General features: G+C 52.5%; 2 protein-coding genes across 10 annotated transcripts in view; one reads left to right on the top strand and one right to left on the bottom strand.

Annotated features, from left to right (window-relative positions):
- The window catches only part of LOC132509196 (POU domain, class 2, transcription factor 2), a 110,691-nt gene that overhangs the window by 18,848 nt on the left and 70,201 nt on the right, over positions 1 to 21,642 (top strand). The gene's annotated exons all lie outside the window — the stretch shown is intronic.
- Positions 9,181 to 9,986, bottom strand: LOC132510147 (transmembrane protein 25-like). Its single transcript, XM_060131936.1, has 2 exons — positions 9,982 to 9,986; positions 9,181 to 9,766 (listed from the first exon to the last, which is right to left on the bottom strand). The coding sequence occupies exons 1-2, from the start codon at positions 9,984 to 9,986 to the stop codon at positions 9,181 to 9,183; spliced, it is 591 nt and encodes a 196-aa protein (XP_059987919.1).

Raw genomic sequence — 21,642 nt, 5'->3', positions numbered from 1 at the left:
CCCAGGAAATCTTCATGGATTGGGAAGCTCCCTGTTCATTTTATTAAAAATTATCACCACCACCGCCGCCACCAAGATACTTTTTTTTTTTTTGGCCATGCGGCATGAGGGTTCTTAGTTCCCCGACCAGGGATCGAACCCACGCCACCTGCAGTGGAAGCGCGGAGTCATAACCACTGGACCGCCAGGGAAGTCCCGCCAAGATACTTTTGTGAAATATAACAAATACCACAATATAACATATAATTGTGAAATATAACATTCAGAAAAGTGCATAAAACATAAATTGTACAGTTAATAAGCTGTTGTGAAACACCCATGCCTCCCATGATAAGACATACATTAGCAACACCCCAGAATTCCCCCCACCCCCTTTCTGTCATGTGCACCCTCCTGATCACAACTCCTCTTCCCCTAGCTAGGAACACTATTCTTTCTTTTACAGTAATAATTCCTTGCTTTTCTTTAACTTTCTAGTTTTATGTCACTCAATGAAATAGTTTTATCTCTTTTTGAATTTGATATAAATGGAATCATACAATATGTTTTCTGTTGCGTCTGGTTTCTTTTGTTCAACCTTGTGTCTGTGAGATTCTTCCACGTTCTGTTTATTTGTAGTTGACTCATTTTTATTGCTGCATAGTATTCATTGTATGACCATCCCACAGGTAGTTAGTTCATGCATTGCACTGTTGATGGACATTGGGTTGTTAGCAGTTTGGAGCTGTACTGTATAATGCTGTGAACATTCTTACGTGTGTGTGTGTGTGTGTGTGTGTGTGTGTGTGTGGTGTGTGTGTGTGTGAACAAATGCTTTTTTTTTTTAAATTTATTTTTGGTTGCGTTGGGTCTTTGTGCGTGGGCTTTCTCTAGTTGCGGCGAGCAGGGGCTTCTCTTCATTGCAGTGTGCGGGCTTCTCATTGCGGGGGCTTCTCTTGTTGCGGAGCACGGGCTCTAGGCACGCAGGCTTCAGTAGTTGTGGCTCCTGGGCTCTGGAGCGTAGGCTCAGTAGTTGTGGTGCACGGGCTTAGTTGCTCCATGGCATGTGGGATCTTCCCAGACCAGGGATCGAACATGTGTACCCTGCATTGGCAGGCAGATCCTTGTCCACTGCGCCACCAGGGAAGCCCAATGCTTACATTTCTGTTGGGATATACCTGGAAGGAGAATTGGAGAATTCCTGGACATGGGCAAGAGTATGTTCAGGTTTGGTCAATACTGCCTAATTAGTTTCCTATGAATGCTGTAACAAATTACCACAAACCTAGTGGATTAACACAGCATAAATGTATTCTCTCACAGTTCTGGAGTCCAGAAGTCTAAAATTAGTTTCACTGGGCTGAAGTCAAGGTGTTGGCAGGCCCGTACTCCCCTTGGAGGCTCCACGTGAGAATTTGTTCCTTGCCTACTCTGGCTTCTGGTGGCTGCCAGTATCCCTTGGTCTGTGACTGCATTACTCCAATTTCTGCCTCTGTAGTTACATTGCCTCCTCTCTGTCAGTGTCAAATCTCCCTTTGCCTCTCTTACAAGGATCCTTGTGATTGCACTTAGGGCTCACTCGAATAATCCAGAATAGTCTCCTCATCTCAAAATCTGTAATCACATCTGCAAAGTTCTTTTTGTCACATAAAATAACATTCACAGATTCCAGACGTTAAGCCACGGACTTTTTTTTTTTTTTTTTTGGCTGTGCTGCATGGCTTGCAAGATCTTAGTTCCCTGACCATGGATTGAACCCGTGCCCCCTGCAGTGAAAGGGCAAAGTCCTAACCACTGCCGGGGAATTTCCTTGGGGGACGTTTTTCAGCCTACTACACTGGCAAATTTCTTTTCTAAATCGTTTATACCGATTTACTGTCCCACCAGCACTGAGTGAGAGTTCTCTTTGCCTCACATCCTTGCCAACACCTGGTATTGTCAGACACTTTTAATTTTGTGGTAGGATACCATTGTGGTTTATCTTCCTTCTCCCTCATGATTAATTTCTGCTCACTCTTGAATGAGGAGTAGGAGATCTTCGGGTGGATAGAATGGGCAAGGGTATTCCAGACAGGTGGAATACCATGTATGAAAGGTCTCAGGAAACATTTGTTTAAACTGAGTAAGAGGTTGCTTTTTTTTTTTTAAGCATTACGTTATTAAAAGTAAAGAGTATGCAGAGAGAGAAATGGAACAAAGTCAAGGGTAAATAAGATGGTCCAATATGAGGCTCTGGTTGGGCAGGGAAGGGAGAGGAGCCAGGAAGGGGTCTGGCCAAACTGGCAGAAAACAGAAGGCTGAAGGGAGTGGAGCTCTCTCTATGAGCTGATGCCACAGGTGTGATGGCAGCGGAGGCCTGCCAGCCCTGGAAGTCAGGTTCCGGGGTCAGAGTGCAGGATACTGGATTTTGAACATGGAAGACAGTACTGGGTTGTGGTTTAAACCAGGGATTTTAAAATTTTATTTATTTTTTTAATTGAAGTACAGTTGATTTACAATGTTGTGTTAATTTCTGCTGTACGGCAAAGTGATTCAGTTATACATATACATTCTTTTTTATATTCTTTTCCACTATAGTTTATCACAGGATATTGAATGTAGTTCCGTGTTCCATACAGTAGGGCCTTGTTGTTTATCCATTCTATACATAATACTTTTATCTGCTAACCCCAAACTCCCAATCCTCCCCTCTCCCACCGACCCCCCCTTGGCAACCACAAGTCTGTTCTCTATGTCTATGAGTCTGTTCTGTAAAACCAGGGATTTTTAATTTGGGACCCAGAGAGCCCCGTGTTACAATCCTGGCTCTGCCCCTTTACTGAATGTTACCCATGACTTTTCTCCTTCCCTCACCCCCAAATCATTCAACAATCATTTACCAGGGTATACTTCTAGCTACTAGAGGATGGGTCAGCTCCAATCCCTCTCTTGCCATGCTCTGGCTTTGTGGGGGATGTGATCACTGAGGGATGTGATCACTGTGGGAACTCAGATGAGGCAGACACCAACTCTAATCTGGCTTCACAGAACCCAGGCTTCCTTGAGCCTTAGGTCCCCGGGTTCTATCACCCTCTGTTCCACTTCCTCATTGACATCTGTTGACTCCTTGCCTTCTCCCCCTCATTCCTGAAGACTGTAGCACATCCTCACAGACTTCCTGTCCACCCCAGCCCCCGCCGTTCTGCTGGGATACTTAACCTCCGTGTGGTGACCCATCCTTCTAGTTATCGAGCGTCTTAGTCTCTTTCCACCTCATCCTTGGTGACCTTCCTCCCACACCAGCCGTCCACTCCCATGACCACACTTAGTCATGACCCGGAAGGGCAGTGCACACAGTGAACATTTACTGAGCACTTATACCACATGCCAGGCACTGTGCCAAACTGTTTACATGTTTACCCGTCCCCAAAACCTGTAGGGTTGGTATTTAAAGATGAGGATACATACTCAGGAAGGTGAAGTCACTTCCCTGGGTGACACATTTAGTAAAGTGGCAAAGCCAAGATTGTAACAGAGCACTCTCTGGGTCCCAAATTAAAAATCCCTGGTTTTAACCACAACCCAGTACTATCTTCCATGTTCAAAATCCAGTATCTTCTGCTCTGATCCCAGCACCTTCCTTCCAGGCCTGGTGGGCCTCCGCTGCCATCACACCTGTAGCATCAACTCATAGAGAGAGCTCCACTCCCTTGACCCCTCTGTTTTCTGCCAGTTGACCAGACCCCTCCTGGCTCCTCTCCCTTCCCTGCCCAGCCAGAGCCTCACATTGGACCATCTGATCTCTCTGGCTAGCTCTCTAATAGTCAGGGTCCCAGCGGGAAACAGAGGGCACCACAGCTGGGATTTCAAAGATCATTTAATGAAGGGACTTTTTGCAGAGAGTGTGGGTCAGGTTGAGAGAATCAACAAGGGAGGTGAAGACAGCGGGAAGTTGGGACCACTCTGAGGTCTGCAGGGGTCAGGAGAGGAAATGATATTACTGAACCCCGGTGAGACCGTGGAACATACCTGAGCAGCGTCAGCGTTGTGGAGGGTGCAGCCACTCTCAGAACTACGGTACTCTGACTTCCCTGGCGGTCCAGTGGTTAAGACTCCGCGCGTCCAATGCAGGGAGCGCAGGTTTTGTCCCTGGTCAGGGAACTAAGATCCGCGTGCCACGTGGCTCCCCCCCACCCCCCCGCCAAAAAAGAAAAGGGACAAAAAACCATGGTAGTGGGAATTCCTTGGTGGTCCAGTGGTTAGGATTCCGTGCTTCCACTGCCAGGGGCCCAGGTTTGATCCCTAGTTGGGGAACTAAGATCCTGCAAGCCACGTGGCATGGCCAAGAAACAAACAAACAAACCACGGTACTGATCCAGAGCTGGGAGTAGGAGGTGACATATCCAGAATGACCCAGTTAGAAGTCAGAGGGCAAGGCAGCCTGGATGATGCTGTTCATACGGGCAGAGAAGGGTGGAGGTGGGCCTGGAGGGCAAATGGAAAATGGGCAGCGCGCTCTGGGTTCCTGTACACCCTGGCCTCTGCCTCATCTATCAGCACATCCCTAACCCTGGTTCAGGTGGCTGAGATTGGCTCAGAGAAGAATGGTGGCAAAGTGGTACATATAGGTGCCACTCCGACTTCTTGGTCAACCCCCTGTCAGTCACCACGCTCCCATGAACATCCCCCAACCCTACCCTTTCATTCTCAACAAATAAAACTAAGGCTAATCAGTCATTCATTTCTTTCAGCTTCCTATACACACCTATAGGAATTCACACCCACCTTTACTTCCCTTCTCCAGGCTCTTTTCTAGTCCAGCCTCTCCACCCATGCATCGCCTATCATTATGACTCCCAGAATATTACTCCTTCATTCTTCCCTTCTCTGTTTCAACAGTGCTTCCTTCTCACTCCTTCTTCTTAGCCTATAAATATATGCAAATTTCTACCACTTTAACAACTAACAAGGACTTTGCTGGTGGTCCAGTGGGTAAGGCTCTGGGCTCCCAATACAGGAGCAGTTCCCCTGGTCGGGGGACTAGATCCCACACGCTGCAACTAAAGATCCCGCGTGCTGCAACTAAGACCCGGTGCAGCCTAAATAAAAAAACAAAAACAAGAACAAAAAACCTCTACCTCCCTTTACTCTGTGCCCCCTCTAGTGCCTGCCCTTTGTCTTTCTCCTCATCCCACCCAAAATTTCTTGAAAATAAGTATGAATTAGGGTTCTTTGGCTGCAAGCAACAGAGACTGACTTGCTAACTTAAGCAAGCAAGGAATTTATTAGAAGGAAATAAAGGTGGCACACACAGTGGAAGGAAAGACCGAAGAACCCGGCTTCAGAAAAGACTGGAGCCAGGGCAGGGGCGGGAATCGAGAGAGCAGGAAGGAATGGCGGTTTCCTCAGGGCCCTGACTGCTGCATGAATCAGCTCCAACCAGGTTCAGGCGTCCTGTCACGTAAGCTCACAATTCAAATTCCAGGGAGAGCTTCTGATTGGTGCAGTTTGAGTCATGTGACCTCCCTTTGGCCTGTGGACAGCTGGGCACCCTGGCGGACAGAGTCTCATGGAATCGTACGTATCTGGTAGGCCATGGGTGGTTACTCAGAGAAAAATCAGGGAGCTGTCATAGACGGTGGGGAAATGGCTTCTGGGCAGGCAGAAACAATAGATGTCCGTGCACTCCTGCTCGTCAGTCAGCCCCAGCCTTCATCTCCCATCTGAGTCCTCAACTCACCGAAACCATTTGCACCGAGCTTGTTAATGACCTTCTCTTGCCAAATCCAAGGACATTTTTCAGTCTTTATCTGCAGTTTTTAACTCCATTGACCAGTGCCTCTCTTTTGAAAATCTTTCCTCCCTTGGCTTCTGCATGACAAATCAACCCAAGACTTAACATCTTAAAATAACAAACATTTATTATCTTATAGTTTCTGCAGGTCAGAAATCCATGAGCAGCCTAGCTGAGGGGTTGTGGTCTCTTCTGAAGGCTTGGGTTGTGTGTGTGTGTGGATGGATAGCATGACCTAGTTTCCCCCAGGGTGAGTGATCCAGTAGAGGGGGAGAGAGAGAGAGAGAGAGAGAGAGAGAGAGAGAGAGAGAGACAGAGGGAGGGAGGGAGAGAGAGAGGGAGGAAGGAGAGAGGCAGGAGAGTTGGGGAAAAAGAAAGACATGCACTACACAGGCAAGGAAGCTGTGGTGTTTTTTGTTTTGGTTTTTTTTGGCTTGCAGTATCTTACTTCCCCAACCAGGGATTGAACCCTGGGCCCTCGGCAGTGAGAGCATGGAGTCCTAACCACTGGATTGCCAGGGAATTCCCGGTGTGGTCCTTTTTATAACCTACTCTTGGAAGTGACATCCCATCACTTCTGCCATATTCTATTTATTAGAAGTGAGTCACTAGGTCCAGCCCACAATGGGGAAGGGATCACACAAGCACACGAGTATCAGGAGGCAGGGTCACCGGGGGCCTCGTAGGGGCTGCCTACCTCGGCTTCCATAACACAGCACATTCATGGTTCTCCTTCCTCCCTGGCAGCTTCTCTGGTCCTTGTAGGGGCTCCTCTTACTCTGCCCTGCCTTTGAAATGTGGCTCTTCCCCTGTGCTCCTTCCTTGGCCCATAGCTCTCTCATTCTTCATATTCTTCCTGAGAGATGTCCTCCACCCTCATGATTTTAGCTATCACCTGTATGCTGATGATGCCCAAATCTTCACTGCAGACCTGTCTCCATGATACTGCACGTAAATACGTCCAAATATTGACTGCAGAGCCAATATAAACTCTTGGACCCAGGGCATGTCCCATGAGCACTGCAGACATAAGAAGTTCCATAAAGGGACTTGCCTGGTGGCGCAGTGGTTAAGAATCCGCCTGCCAAAGCAGGGGACACGGGTTTGAGCCCTGGTCTGGGAAGATCCCACACGCCGTGGAGCAACTAAGCCTGCGTGCCACAACTACTGAGCCTGCGCTGTAGAGCCCGTGAGCCACAACTACTGAGCCCGCGTGCCACAACTACTGAAGCCCACGCCCATAGAGCCCGTGCTCTGCAACGAGAAGCCACTGCAATGAGAAGCCTGCGCTCCGCAATGAAGAATAGCCCCTGCTCGCTGCAACTAGAGAAAGCCCACGTGCAGCAACAAAGACCCAACGCAGCCAAAAATAGATAAATAAATTTATATTAAAAAGAAAAGTTCCGTAAAAACTTCACTGGGGAATTCCCTGGCAGTCCAGTGATTAGGACTCTTTGCTTTCACTGCTGAGGGCCCAGGTTCAGTCCCTGGTTGGGGAACTAGGATCCCGCAAGCCTCATAGCGCAGCCAAAAACAAACACAACAACAACAAAAGAACTTCATTGAATAAGTTCTGTGCCGCCTCCTATTTTCTCCCAGCTCAGCAAACGGGACCTCCACCTACTCTGGCATCCAGCTGAGGAGCGTGCCCTTGACACCACTCTCTCCCTTACCCTCATATCCAAATGTAAAGCCTTGCTGACTGGATTTTCCTCAAGGTTTTTCCAGCCTGGGCCCTCCTCTGTGTCCCTGATACCAACATCGTAATACTAGCTTTTAGTACCTCTTGCCTAGGCTATTGCAACAGCTTCCTGATTTCTCTGGCCCCCACTCAAAAATGCAAAACTGCCCTTGATGAAACCCCCATGGCCTCTGAGATCAAAAGATGCTTAATGACTGGGCCCCATCCAGCCTCTCCAGCAGCATCTTCCTCTCACAGCTTGTGCTCTAGCAACCCGCCCGCCTGTCTGCACACACCCTGCTCTTCCTCATGTGTCCGTTTTTTTCTGTTCATACTGTCCTCTCTGAGTTTAATGCCCCCTGCAATTTCGGGAGAATGATTTCCCCTTGAAAATTCAAGAGAATTTGAGCTCTTGACAGCAGGAGTTATATCCTCTCCTGCTTTGATCCCCAGCACCTTCCATGGAAGTCACACTTATATAGGTACCTCAGCTTGTGTATGGAATGGATGAATGTATAAACTGGAGATTTACAGTAGCATAGGGTATGGGAGCTGGTTCTTTTTTTTTTTTTTTCACTCAGTCAAGTTTATTGAGAATCTACCACGTGCTCAGCACTGTCCTTGGCAGTGACGTGAGAAAAATTACAAAACAAGATATCAAGAAGGGAAAAATACACTTTGCACTCTGTTAATTTGCAATCTTTTCCACGTTGCTTTTCAAAAGTGTTCTCGGGTTGTTTTGGGATGTGATCTCCCTGCTTTTTCCATGTCCCCCTAAGGTTTCCAGCACTCTCAAGTTATGTGCCACTATGGCCATCCCCTAAAGAACAGGAGATGGGACAGGAAGAACAGCTTCCTGCTGATGGGGTAGTCAGGGCTGGGGTCCTATAGCGGGGTAGATACTTTCAGCGGGAACCCGTCAACCCCGAGGGCTCAGGGCACTCACAGTGAATCATGAAAAGGCCAGACTTGGGGAAGCCCCAGACAGGGCCCTGGGGCCCTTGCTCACCCCCTCCCCGGAAGACGTGCTTAAAGTGCTAACACTGTAAGAAAAGAAGGCATAGCTACATGCAGGCCTGGACGCACCAGACTTCTCACCTCCCATTCTTCCCCTTTCTTGTGCTAACACCAGGCGCTGGCACCACCAGGGCCCAGGCCAGAGGGGAAGTCTAGTGCCAAGTGGAGAAGGTCCAATGTATAACCTGTGATGCCCAAGGGGGGCTGGGGCAGAGAGGTATGCAGCAAAGGGTACTGGTTTGTGCTTGGCCGGCGCTGCTGGGCCAGAGGTGAGTTCCTGTGCAAAGGGCAGGCTGGTTCTCTACAGCTAGCAGGGTCCTAAATTTTCCCTGAGGGAGCAAAGCTGCATAGCATGGGAAGGAGATCCAGGACGTGCAGGGCCCTCCCAACCAGGCATGCCCCCGGTGCTGAGGAGTACCGGTGTGGGGCACAGAGCTGCCCCAAGCCGACAGGCCATGCCACGCTTAGATGCTGGATGACCGCCAGGCACACCTGGACAGAGCGCCCCATCCGCCTGGGCACAGGCAATCATGCAGGCCCTCAACCAGAGTTGGAACAAGGGCTTAGGTCCAGCTGGCAGCCTTGCCAAGGATACCAGTGACCCAGAGGACAAGCAAAAGTGGCAGTGGCGTGGCCTCTTCCTGTTGGCAATGTGGCCAGGCCTTGGAGGAGGACCGGGAGGGTGCCCAGGGGCCAAGAAGGAACCCTCTGTCTTGGCCTCAGCTCAGAGTCAGATCTCATCACTGCTCACACTGGACACCCGATAAATGTAGCCCAGCATTGGGAGACGGATGAAACCTCGGCTGCTGAGGAGGCCGCCGGGCTCCGGATCCAGAAACTCTGGCTGGCTGTTGTCCTGAGCCATCTGCTGGTCTGCTGGTTTCCCTCTGGAGTCTGGAGTGAGGTCACTGAGCTGCAGGTGGGGTGGGAGGGACATGTTCTCCCGCGGCAGGCGCACGTTGTTGAATTTCAGGTTGTTGGAGTCACTAGGGATCAGGGATGGGCGCCGGGAGGGGCCTGCGGCCGGAAGCGAGGCGCTGGTGACACCCACATCGTTGGTGGCCACCAAGGAGAGATTGTGTGTCAGGCTGCGGAGCTGCAGCTGCACGGTGTGTTTGGTGAGCCACGGGTAGTTCTGGGCAGCCAGCACCAGGAGGTCAGAGGCATTGACAGTCACCGGCCCATCCTGGTCGATCCAGGTCACGTTTGCAGGCGGGTTTGCACGCGCCAGGGCTAAAAGGACGACCAGGAGGCCCGGGCCTTGAGCTTCCTGGTACTTGGCCCCAACCTGGGCAAGCTCCAGCTTAACTGTACACCTTGCAGGCACAGAACTGAGCACTGACTCCACGGGACAAACAGGCACACGCTCGCAGGTACACAGAGCCAGCCAGCAAACGTGCAGCCTGCACCAGGCCCAGACACACACAAACACACACACACACACACGCATAAACACTCGGGTACACATGCCCCTCCCCCAAAGGGACCGTCCTTCTCCCAACCCCGGCTCTCTCCTGCCTGCTTTCCTCACCCCATCTACGCCCCTTTTCCTCTCCTCTGGATTTGGGCTGAAGAGGAGGGGATCAGGGAGGCGGGGGTCACAAAACATGCCCGCCCCTGCCTCTGGGAGCTGGTTCTTGAAGTCTAATAGGTTAGCCAGGGGGAGAAGAGTGGGAAGGACATTCTAGTTATAGGGAACTGCATGTACCAAGGCCAGGAGGTAAGAGGAGGCAGATGCAAGGAAGTAGTGGTGGTCCGGTGTGGTCGGAGGATAAGATGCATGGTGGGCAGGGACTGGAGGGGGAGGGGAGCCAGATATTGCAAAGGGCCTGAAAAGCTGGCTAAGGGGTTTGGCTTTTGTCCTGTTGGCAGCAGGGAGCCCTGAAAGAGTTTGAAGCAGGGACTTCATCAGAGGCATGTTGTGGAGCGATCACCCCAGTGGCCAGACTGGAAACTGGGAGGCGAGGTAGGAAGCAGGTGCATCGGGCCAAGCAGGAGGTGTGGAGGCCTGAACCAGGACACTGGGGGCAGGGAAGAGAAGAGGAGATGCATTTGAGAAATATTAAGTCGAATTCTTTGAAACTGCTCTTTTGTAAAAAAAAAAAAAAAAGCTGATTGACGATTGGTAATTTTCATATGGTTCATCTTTTTAAAAAAATAATTTTATTGTTGTTTTCAGTTGGTTTCTACATTTTATTTATTTACTTTTAAATTTTTATTTTATGTTGGAGTAGAGTTGATTAATAATGTTGTGTTAGTTTCAGGTGTACAGCACAGTGATTCAGCTATACATATACATGTATCTATTCTTTTTCAAATTCTTTTCCCATTCAGGTTATTACAGAATACTGAGCAGGGTTCCCTGTGCTATACAGTAGGTCCTTGTTGGTTATCTATTTTAAATATAGCAGTGTGTACATGTCAGTCTCAAACTCCCAATCTATCCCTCCCCACCGTTTCATCTTAATATTAAGGCGGGAAATGAACTGAATTCGATTGCAAGCCTGATTTGGATATGAACGTGAGGAAGAGGCTGTCAGGCTGGGGGCCATTTTTCTTGACTTCATTGCTAGATCAGATGGAGCTGCTACTATGGGGGGAGGGATCTCAAGTGTGTGTGTGTGTGTGTGTTGGGGGGGTACGATGGGGAAGAGGCATTTCAGGTTAGACTTGTTGATTCTGAGGTGCCTTTGGGACCTCCAGGAAGTGGCTGGATATCTGGTCTGAAGCTTAGGAGAGAGGGATAAGCTGGAGACAAATTTGGGGTTACGAGCAGAGAGAAGACAGTTTGGGGTAGGGATGATTCACTCTGGGAGAGCAGCCGAGACAGCAGGAGAACCAGAGGGGTGAACTTTCTTAGATGTAAAGAGGGTTTTTAAAAGATGGTTGTGACCGTGTGCTGCAGAGAAGGCAAGTCCCATAGGACTGAAAAGTGCCTATTGGATGTAGCAAGGAGGAGGCCATCTGCAAGGGGGAACATTGATGGGGGTGGTCTGGACTGGGCTCTGGTGGGGCAGAGACTAGGCCCTGGCCTTGACAGTGTCCCTTCATCCTCAGTAATGCATGGCTCCAGCCACCAGGGGGCAGTGGCCACATGGAATCCAGGCCGGAGGGATCCACTGGGGCCAGCAAGCTTACAGATAGATGTGGGCAGTGGGCAGGGACTGGGGGGGCGGGGGGATGGCCCACTCAGAGGCTGTTGCCTGGTGGGGAGGGACGTTCCCACGTGAAGGGAGCAGGAATGAAGTTCCGGAAGGACAGGGGAAGGAACCCCTGTCTGTGGGGCGGCCGAGGGCAGATGAGCAATTCCCAGTCCTGTCTTGCTTGCAGTTTCCCTCTTGTGGGCCTTTGCAGGTGCAGGTGGGGTTTATTCAACCCAGTACTCCCAATGGTCATGAGGTTTGTATTTTGGACCTTGATTTTCTCTGCTCTCATTACTTGATAGCCCTACTTTGCATTCTGTGTTTGAGGCATACTGAACTTTTTTCAGTCCTCACCTGCTACCATGTGAGAGTCCTTCTTCCATGGAAACGCCTTGCCCTCCACCTCCATCCTTAAGGTCTTATCTCAGGCATCACCTCCTCCTGGAAGCCCTCCCTCACTGCCCCCTCCACCTCCTCTTGGTTCCTACTGAGCACAGTTTTCCCTATCTTGAGCCTTAACGTTCTGGCGCATAATTTTTTGTTTATTTATGTATTTTTGCTCAGCTTTATTGCAGTATAATTTAAATACAGTCATTCACCAACTGTAAGTGTACAGTGTGATGGGTCTTCACACACACAGGGTCATGTAACTGCCCCCAGTCATAATGCAAAACATCTCCGTTACCCCCCAAAGTTCCCTCCTGTCCCTTTGCTACAGTCCCTCCTCCCAATCCCAGCTCCTTTCCACCACTGAGCTACTTTTCTGTCACTAGAGTTTCGCTCTATCTAGAATTTCGTGTAAATGGAATCCTATCGTATATAGTCTCCTGTGACAAGCCTTGTTCACTTTGCTTTTCGGGTTCATCTGCGTTGCTGAGTGTGTCAGTAACTGCGTATTTCTTGTCTTTTTCCTCCCCACAACAGGATCTCTGTGAGGGTCACCTTTGTGTTTTCAGCTCATAGCACGGTCCTAGCGCAGACTAGCACTCAGTGAATGTTTCTTAAATGGGACTGAATCATATGCTCTGGGAGAGACCACCTAGAAGAGCTTCTTGATCCTTGGAAGTGCATAACGCTAGGCCCATCTGCAAGATGTCCGGTGGCCTTCACGTCGCTCTCCAGCCGCTCTTCCATTTGCCCTGGCCATTTCTAGCCAGCAGGCTCTCGCTCCTCTGCTCCTTTCTAAGCTTCTTCCTCTACCTGGTCCTTGCTTCTCCACTCCTACCCGCCCATCTGGCCTTTGGAAACCTCTGTACCACGGAGCCCTCACCTCCTTGAGTCTGCCAGCTCCTCCTACCACCGCCTCCTGGACCCTCCCCCTGCCGCTGCCTCCACACCTCGGGCTGGCTCTGGGTACCATTCTCTGCCCCAGGAGCCCTTCTCTCTGAGCTCCTTTTGGGATGCTGGAGGCAGCTCTCTGCCCCATCCCGGGATGCTGAGTTATGATTTCTCTTCCCTCCTCTCTTCTGCTTCCTGCCATCCCCCTTCATGCCCCACTCAAACACCTTCCCATGGGAGGACCTTGGGGGAATCTCTAAATTTTGTACTGGCCAGAAAAACCTCTATCTCTCTGATTTCTTTCCGTCTCCTCCTTCCCTCCATCTCTCATCTCTTTTCTCCTCTCCCCAGTCTGGGTTCCTCTTCTTGACACCCTTAGCCCACTCTCTTCTTGCTGGTCTCCTGTCTGCCCCACTTACCTCCTTTCTCCTCCAGTCTCCCCTCCGTTCTCTCCATCCATTTACCTGCTGTCCCTGTGCTCCGCCCTTTCTCATCCACTGTCTCCTGTCTGCCTCTGTCCCCACGGCCTCCTTCCTTCCTTCCCGAGGTCCCATTCCACTTCTACTTCTCTTTTTCCCCCCCTTCTTCTTGTACCACTTCTTTCCTCCTTCTCTCAGTTTCCTTCCCCCACCCCGTGTGCCTCCGTTTCCCATATCTTACCCCCTTTACCCTCAGGGGTGTAAGGGAGACCCAAGACTTGTGAGCCAGACACAAAGACACACACACACACACACACACACACACACACACACGGCCACAGATGCGTGAACAGACACGTTGCATTAGCGAGCATGTGTCTCTATCCAGAGGTGCGTTCAGATATGCAGACACAATTATAAGTATCCATAGCTTACAACATACTGCATTTATAGCACCAGGTACCGTTATTTTTACACAAGTTTCTGAAATGTGAATGGGCCGAACGAGGAAGGGTGAGAGCTAAGCACACAAGTTCACTCACAGGGGAAGAACTGCGTGCATGCATATCTGTACCCAGACACGGATCTCGCTCAGACCCACACACACACACACACACACTCTTCAGATGAATCCACACTTCTGGAATCAGGGCTCTTTCAGAAGCAGGGAGAGCATGCACGTTTTCCCAGCATTGTGTGCCGTGTCCCGCATACATCTTCGAACGTGCCTGGTGGCTGCCTCAACCCTCCCAGGGTTATGACTCAGGGCTGGGTGGAGCCCTCGAGAGCGTTTAGGACAACCTGCCCCCAGGGCTGTCCTCCTGCATCTGCTTCTGGTACATGAGGAATGTCAGCTCCTGCTTGATACAGATATTCTGGATAATTAGGGGATACCTATCACATGTGGGCCACTCAGCATCCTGTCTAGGAAGCGTCTGAAATGGATGGACTTCCCACGTAGCAAATCAATATTTTGGGGTCCTTAACACTGGTACTAGTGTCCTTAGTGTGTATTCATCATACACATAATTATTACATACTTGGTCATTCTTAGAAGGGATGAGCCCTCACCGCATGCCGTCCTTTTAGGTGCTGGGGGGCGAGGCAGAGCACAGCCCATCCTTGTCCTTTGCCCCAGCCCTGGCCTGGAACCTCCCTTCTGGCAGTCATCCTCTGTCTGTTGTGCACACACACACCGGGGTCTGTTGGGTAGTTCATTGCAGGGTCCGCGTTCCTCCTTGCTCCTTCCAGGGTGGGCCATTCCTGTGTTGTCATTACACACACACCTTTTTTGGGGGGTTTCCTTCTTACTAGCGGGACCCATGTGCCTTTGTCTGCAAACGGAGTGGGAGTTTCTTATAGTAACTTGTGTTATACTCATGTTGTGGGTCTCCAGGATCTGCTCATGGGCCTCTCTCACGTTGACACCAGGGAGGCCCATTAGGTCGTGCGCCTGCTTTATGGGCACAGGCCATACAGTACTCCCTGCGTTCATCTGCGCTGTGCATACACAGTGTGGATTCTGGCAAGCTGCTTGGTATGTGGTTCCTCCATCCATGCCCTGTAGTTCTTGTGTGCCTGGTTTGTGCGCAGGTGGGGCAGGCATTTCCTGTATTTATCCGTGTCCTGCACAGTCAGGGTGGGTGGGGCCTGAGGGCCTGTGATGTGTAGGATGTATTAAGTGGTTCCACGTCTCTTGTGCACGGCTGCGAAAGTCCCTGTACCTACTTTGTATGCACATGGGGTGAGTATTTCTTGCATTTATTTGTTTTGTGCACACACTGTGGGTCCCAAGAGGCTGCTGCGCACACGGGGTAGTAGGTACTTCCGTGTCTGTTAAGAACGCTGCACGGTCCCGTGTACTTACTTTGTACGCCCGCGGGGTAGGTGTTTCCTGTATTTATTTCTGTTACGCACTTGCATTGTAGGTCCCGGGAGCCCTCTCGGTACGGTACACGTGGGCAGTTGGTGATTCTCACGTTTCTCTCACGCACCCAACGCGACGATCCTGTGTGCCCATTCAGTCGGCACGGGGCAGCCGGATGACGGGTAACAAAGCGACAGGCAGTTGCTGAGCCCAGACCGAGCGGCGCGCCCGCGCCCTCCTCCCCCAAACCCCTTCCTGGTCTGGGTACCACTCGCAGCCCCATCCTCTGCCCTGCACCGCAGCGCCCCCACCGGCCGGGGCCGGCGGCCATGTGTCCTCCTCAGACTCGGAGCCGACTTTGCCCGGGGCCCAGGGTCCCTTCCCCTTCAGCCTCCCTTTCCTTGCTCTCCCTCCCCAGCCTTACTGTGTCGGGCACAGGGGAGGTGTTCAGTGACCGTGTCCTGCCCTCCTTGCTTCCCTCCCCTCCCTGCTATTTTTGTCTCCCCCAACCTGCCCTCCTGTTCTCTCCCCCTCCGCTCCCCTAGACCCCCTTGTTCCTCTCCTGGTCTCTGCTCTCACCCCAGCCTGCACCTAGCTTTCCCTAGGCTCTGCCTCTTTGTCCCCCACCCTGCCACACACACCTTTTCCAGTCTCATTCTGTATTTCGGACTCTCCATTTATCTCTTGGTGTCTCTGTCTTGTACCTCCCTAAGGATTTCTGTCCACCAGGGCGCCTCTTCCAGTGTCTGTCTGTCTCCATCGACCATATCTCTCTCTGTCTCTTTAGATGTCTCCTCTGTCTCTTGCAGTCTCTGTCCAGGTCTCTGTATCTCTGTGTTTCTCTGCGTCATCACTTTGCCTCTGTAAATCTCTGTCTTTGCTTTCTGTCTCTCACTGTCTGTATTTCTTCTTGTCTCTTTTTCCGTCTTGGCCTCTGTGTCTCTCTTTGCACATTTCTTGCTTTCTGTCTCTTAGGTTCCCTCTCGGAATCCCTATGTTTCTCTATGTTTCTGTCTACATCTCACGAGTCATCTATCTCCTTGCCTCTGCCCCTCTCTCTCTGTGCCTCTCTCTCTTTCTCTATCTCAGTCTCTGTATCTTTTGGTCTCTGTCAGTGTCTTTCTGGCTTTGCCTCTCTTGGGCTCTTTCTTCATATCTCTCTGACTCTGCATGTCTCTCTTATCTCCGTGTCTATCTCTCTGTGCCTGTCTCTGTCTCTGTGTCTTCCTATCTCTCTATCTCTCCAGCTCTGTCTTGCCTCTTCCTCCCTCTTTCTCTGAGTGTGGCTCTTTCTCCTATCTCTGGTTCTTGCATGTCTCTCTCTCTTATCTGTGTCTCTGTCTCTCTCTCTCTGTGACTATTCACATCTGCTGTCTGTCTGCTTCTTTGTGGCTGTTTTTTGGCTCTTCATCTCTCTCTCTGCATGGATCTCTTCTCCTTATCTCTTTGTCTCTGAGTGTCTCTGGTTCTTAGTGCCTCTCTCTGCTTTCATGTCCCCATCTGCTCTCCCCACCTCTCTCCTCACCACCCGCCCATGCCTGTGTCTACATGTTTCTGTGTCTCTGGCATCTCTCTGCCTCTGTTAGTCTCTCCCTGCCTCCGTATCCCCTGTACTCCCACCCTCTCCTCTCTCCCTTTCCTTCCTATATTCTGTGTCTCTGGTGTCTCTTTGAGTCTCTGGGTCTTAGGACATCTCCCTGCCTTTGAGTCCCCCTCTGTTCCCCACCCCTCTCGCTCTGTCTCTGTGTTCATATGTTTCTGTGTGTCTCTGTGTCTCTCTGACTCTATGTCTCTGTCTCTGGGCATCTCTTTGTCTCTATGAGTCTTTCCCTGCCTCTGAGTCCTCTGTGCTCCCTGCCTATTCCCTCTCCCTTTTTCCCCTTGTCTCTGTCTCTGGATGTCTCTGTGTCTCTGTGAGTCTCCTGGCCTCAGGGCACCTCCCTGCTTTTGAGTCCCCCTCTGCTTCCTGCCCCTCCCTTTCCCCTCTGTCTCCTTCTGTGTGTCTCTGTGTATCTCTGTGTGTCTCTGTAGGTCTCTGTGCTTTTCCTTGTCTCTGTGTCCCCCTCTATTCCCCACCCCTCTCCCCTCTCTCTGTTACTGCATCTCTATCTGTTTCAGCCTCTGTCTGTTTCAGCCTATCTCTGCGTGTCTCTGCGTGTCTCTGTCTCTGTGAATCTCTGTGTCTCTGTGAGTCTGGGGCCTCTCCCTGCCTCCGTGTCCCCTGCGCTCCCCGCCCTCTCCCTCTCCCTCTCTCCCCCCTCGCTCTCTCGCTCGCGCTCTCTCTCTGAGCATCCTTGGGCCCGGGGTTGCCATGGGGACAAGGTGGGAGCCGGGGATGGCGCGCGCCTGGGCTCGCGCCGGCAGCTCAGGCGAGGAGCAGCGGCCAGAGCAGCGCCAGCAGCAGGCAGCGAGCGGGCGCGGGAGCGGGAGCGGGAGCGGGGGTAGCGTTGGCGGCGGCGGCTCCTCCTCGGCCATCCCCTCGGAGCTGTGCAGCTGACGCGCATGGCGAAGACAGCGGCGCCTACCGATGGGAGCAGCGGTAAGGCAAGGCGGCGCGGCGCAGCCGGGCGGGCGGGCGGGCGGGCGGCGGGCAGCCTCCTCCTCTCCCCAGCTCGCCTGCGCGCCGCCCGCCCGCCCTCCCTTCCTCCCTCTCCCCTCGCAGCCCCTGCCTGCCCGCCCGCGCCGCGCTCGCCCTTCCATTTAAAAATCTTTAAAACTTTGCATATTAATATCTGCGCTTTGCATAATCTGACCCGCGCTTTATTGATTGCAAGAAGCTTAATGCAGCCGGCTCGGCCTATTGCAGAGAGCTCTCCGGGCGGGAGCCGGGCGGGCGCCGCTCGCTCCGCACCGCGCTCGGGCTGCCCGCCGCCGCTGCGGCCCCGGCCCTCTCGCCTCCCTCCCGGCGCCCGGCGTCGGGGCTTTGCCCCCTGGCTGGGTATTTTTATTATTTGGGGGCGAGGTGTGTGTGGGGGGTCGGCTTACTGTTGGTGGCAGCGAGGGAACCAAAGGAGAGATGTGCGTGGTTGTGGGGGGGAGGGATGGGAAGAAATGGGGACGCAGAGGAGGTGAAGAGGGAGAGAAAAAGGGGAGAAGGGGCAAGAAGGAAGGGGAAAGGAGAGGCGTAGAGGAGGAGGCAGTAGAGAGAGGAGAGAGCAGAGAGCAGTCGACTGGGGACGGAACTGAAAGGACGGAGGAGCAGAGCGGAGACAGAGAAGAGAAAGGAGGGAGGCCCAGGAGCGCAGACTAGAGAAAGAGCGGCCGGCCGGGAGCTGGCGGAGGAGGCGGGCGGTGGGCGCTTTCATCGCTGCCGCCCCCAGGCCAAAAAAAATAAAGGAAAAGAGGAAAAAAATAACACCAGTAAAAAGACGAAAATAAACCACATCGCGGCTGGGGCCATCATATACAAAAAGGAGCGAGCGCAGAGAGGAGAGACAAGGTGGCATCTGCGCCCGACTGGCTTCGTTCGGCGCTTTGGAGAGGCTCCCCGGGCTGGGCGGGATCCCCATTTTGGACCCTGTATTTGGGGAGCGGGCGACTGTGGAGAAAATGAGGCGAGAGGGGGTCAGGGCCGGTGGCGGTGCCGCCTGTTGTTTGTTTGTTTGTTTCCTCCCTTTCCTGGGGGTGTGGGGGCCGGTGTAGTGTGATGATGGTGAGGTTATTGGTTGGTGATGCTGTCTGAAGCTCGGAAGCAAGCAGGGTGCATGGGGGGGGAGAGGTAAGAGGGCACGGGCAATGAGCAAGGGCTGGGGGTGGGAATGAGGGGCAAGAGAAAGAAACGGGGTGCCTCGGACTGCCAGAAGGGTGGAAGCCGGGATCGGGGCTCCAAGAGGCATCGGTATCTCTGGCCGGAGAGGTGGGCAGCAGAGCTCCAGGGCCCCGGAGCGATGTTGGGGAGCCAGGGTGCGCCCCTCAGTTCTCTGGGCAAAGTCTGTAACTTGGGGAACCCCCTTGGCCGCCTCCTCCTGCCTCTTGTCTCCCTTCTCTTTTCTTCCTCTCATGTCCTACCTCGGGCTCCTTTTTCTCCATCTCCTTTGCTGGTGTCTCTTTCTCTCTGTTTTCCAGTTTCTCTGTCTCTTCCTCCTCTCCACAAAAACTACCCCCCACCCCCTCAGGTTTTCTTTTTTTGCCATCTTCCTTTTCTCCACCCTCCCTTTCTTTTTCTCTCTTTTCCCCCTTCCCCCTGTCTCCCTCCCTGCCACTCGTTTTCCCTGTCGCCCCGTCCTTTCTACCCCCTCCCTCAGCTTCATTTATTCATCACTTTTGTAGCATTCGGCTTGAACAGCGTGCCGGGGAGAGGGGCTCTGTGCAAAGACAGGACTGCCCCAAGTTCCCACCAGAGCCTAAGCCTTATTCCGCAGACCCATGTGTTTCCACTCTCTTTCATCCCTGCTGGGGGCGTGGGTCTGCCCCGGGTGGGGGGGCTCTAGCGCCATCCCCCGCTTTCCTCTGGCCTCCTGGAGAAGTCCTACTGGATGCTTACTGGGGCCATGGCAGGGGGAGGGGAGGACTTTCAGTGAGGGCTCATGGTTCTGGACTCAGCCCCGCCGAGAGAGAAGGGTGTGGACGGAAAAGAAAATGACACGGATGGCTAGTGGGAAGTGAAAAGGGGAGGCCGTGTGTGCGGGGGTCCATCTGAGAGGGTCCTCAGAGCTTTTATGCCCCAGGTAAAAAATCCAAAGAGAAAGCCTCTGGCCTGCTGACCACTCCCCGCTCTCTCCCTCCATCCTGAGGCCTGCAGAGTTAGGGAGCAGGTCCTGGATTTAGGGAAAGACCCAATGAGACTCTTAACTCAGTAGTTTTTAGCCTCTTACCATCCTGCCAGGTGAATTTGCCCCCTCCCCCAGGGCGGGAAGGGAGAGTATGGTGTCAGTGAGCAGTGAAGGGCTGGAGAGCACAGTCAGACCATGGCGGCCGTGTGCATGTGTACATGGCCTGCGGGCATTGAGAGAGGCGTGCAGGACGGACTGACTGTGTGCAGGGCTTGGGAGCCTTGGCAGAGTGAAGAGAAAAGGTGTAGAATCATGACATGTGTGTCCAGCGGGGGTGGGGCCGGTACTCGGGGTTTCCATTGTGGGTGATGCGCGTGCAGGGGGGAGTTGGCGCGAGTATTTATCCTGGGAGTTCCTTTCCTCGCCTCGATGTCCGTGGAGCCCTCGCTGCGTGTGCACTCGGGAGGCACTCTGGCTCTGCGCGTGGCGGCCGTTGGCGCGTGTGCAGGTTTGTGTGCCAAGTCTGGCATCGGCGGTGAGTACGTCAGTCTGTACGTGCAGCGTGGTTGGCCTACAGGCTCTGCGTGCAAGCACTAGGTCTGACTGTGGTGTGTGCCCCAGGAGTACACGTGAAATAAAGTCACCTGTGTGAACGCATAATACCATTTCGACATGCAGCTATTATTACTGTTGTTGTTGTTATTCTTGTTAGGTGTCTCTGGGTCTCTGTGCGTCCTGGGTCAGAGGGAGGGTGGGTTTGTGAAGCAGGGTCCCGGTTTAGTGATTAGAAATGTGAACAGAGGTCGTGGGCGTAGGGGTGGGCTTAATAGCATGCTTGCACAGCAACCTTGAAGCTGGGTTCAAGAAGACACAACAAGCAAAGATCCCCCCTCCCCGAAGTCTGCCAGCCCACAGAAACCTTCCCTGGCTCCTCCGTAGTAACAAAGCGTCCTGTGGCAGGGGGTGGCAGGCAGGCCAGGAGGGAATCGCACCAAGGCCACCGGCAGCATCTCCAGTTGCTGGTAATGGGATTCCGCATCTACTTCCTGATTTCTGGTTAAGGCTGGACAGAGGCCCATCCAGGTCCATTGGAAAGGTCCAGGTCCCCATTTCCCGTAGGCCGCTGGCCAGCCCTCCGGCCGGTCGCAGTGCCGTCCTTGGGGGCCTTGGTTGCCCTCACTTCCCTCTGTCAGTCTTTGCAGGGAAAATGGAGGGTGTCTGTCTCACGGACCGTGGTATGGAAAGAACTCAGCCACGGTGTGTGTGTCTGTGTGTGTGTGTGCGCCCACACCCATGCTGTGTGTGTGATGGAGGTCAGCCCGTACATCCTAAACAGCATGCTAGCCAGATTTTTTTCCAGTAGACCCATCAGTGGTCACCCCAGGCCCCCTGCATTCTGCTTCATACACATTCGCTCCTTGCATGCAGGGGCCATAGGCCAGAATCCTTTCCCCCACCGATGTGACAGCCAAGCTAGGGCCCCCAACCTCAGCACCCCCCTGGGTAGAGCTTGTCAGAGCTCTGATGTGTGTTCGTAGTGTGTTGGGGCATGACCCTGGATGGGGGGACAGATGGCTATGCCAGTGGGTACTTGGACTTAGATGGGGGCAAGGAAGCAGTTTCCCTGTCTGGCATGTGGTGGTTAATTTCCAGTATTTTTTTCAGGATTGAAATGGTTGAGAAACCTGAGTGTGGGGAATTGTTGGAGGAGAGAGTGGACGTGGGGGTCTCCTCAGACCGGGGTCTGTTCTTTCTTCTAAATATATATCACTC

This window comes from Lagenorhynchus albirostris, chromosome 19 (assembly GCF_949774975.1).
Source record: "Lagenorhynchus albirostris chromosome 19, mLagAlb1.1, whole genome shotgun sequence".
Taxonomy (NCBI): Eukaryota; Metazoa; Chordata; class Mammalia; order Artiodactyla; family Delphinidae; genus Lagenorhynchus; species Lagenorhynchus albirostris.
The sequence above is the reverse complement of the archived record's forward strand: the minus strand, read 5'-3'. Positions and strand labels throughout refer to the sequence as shown.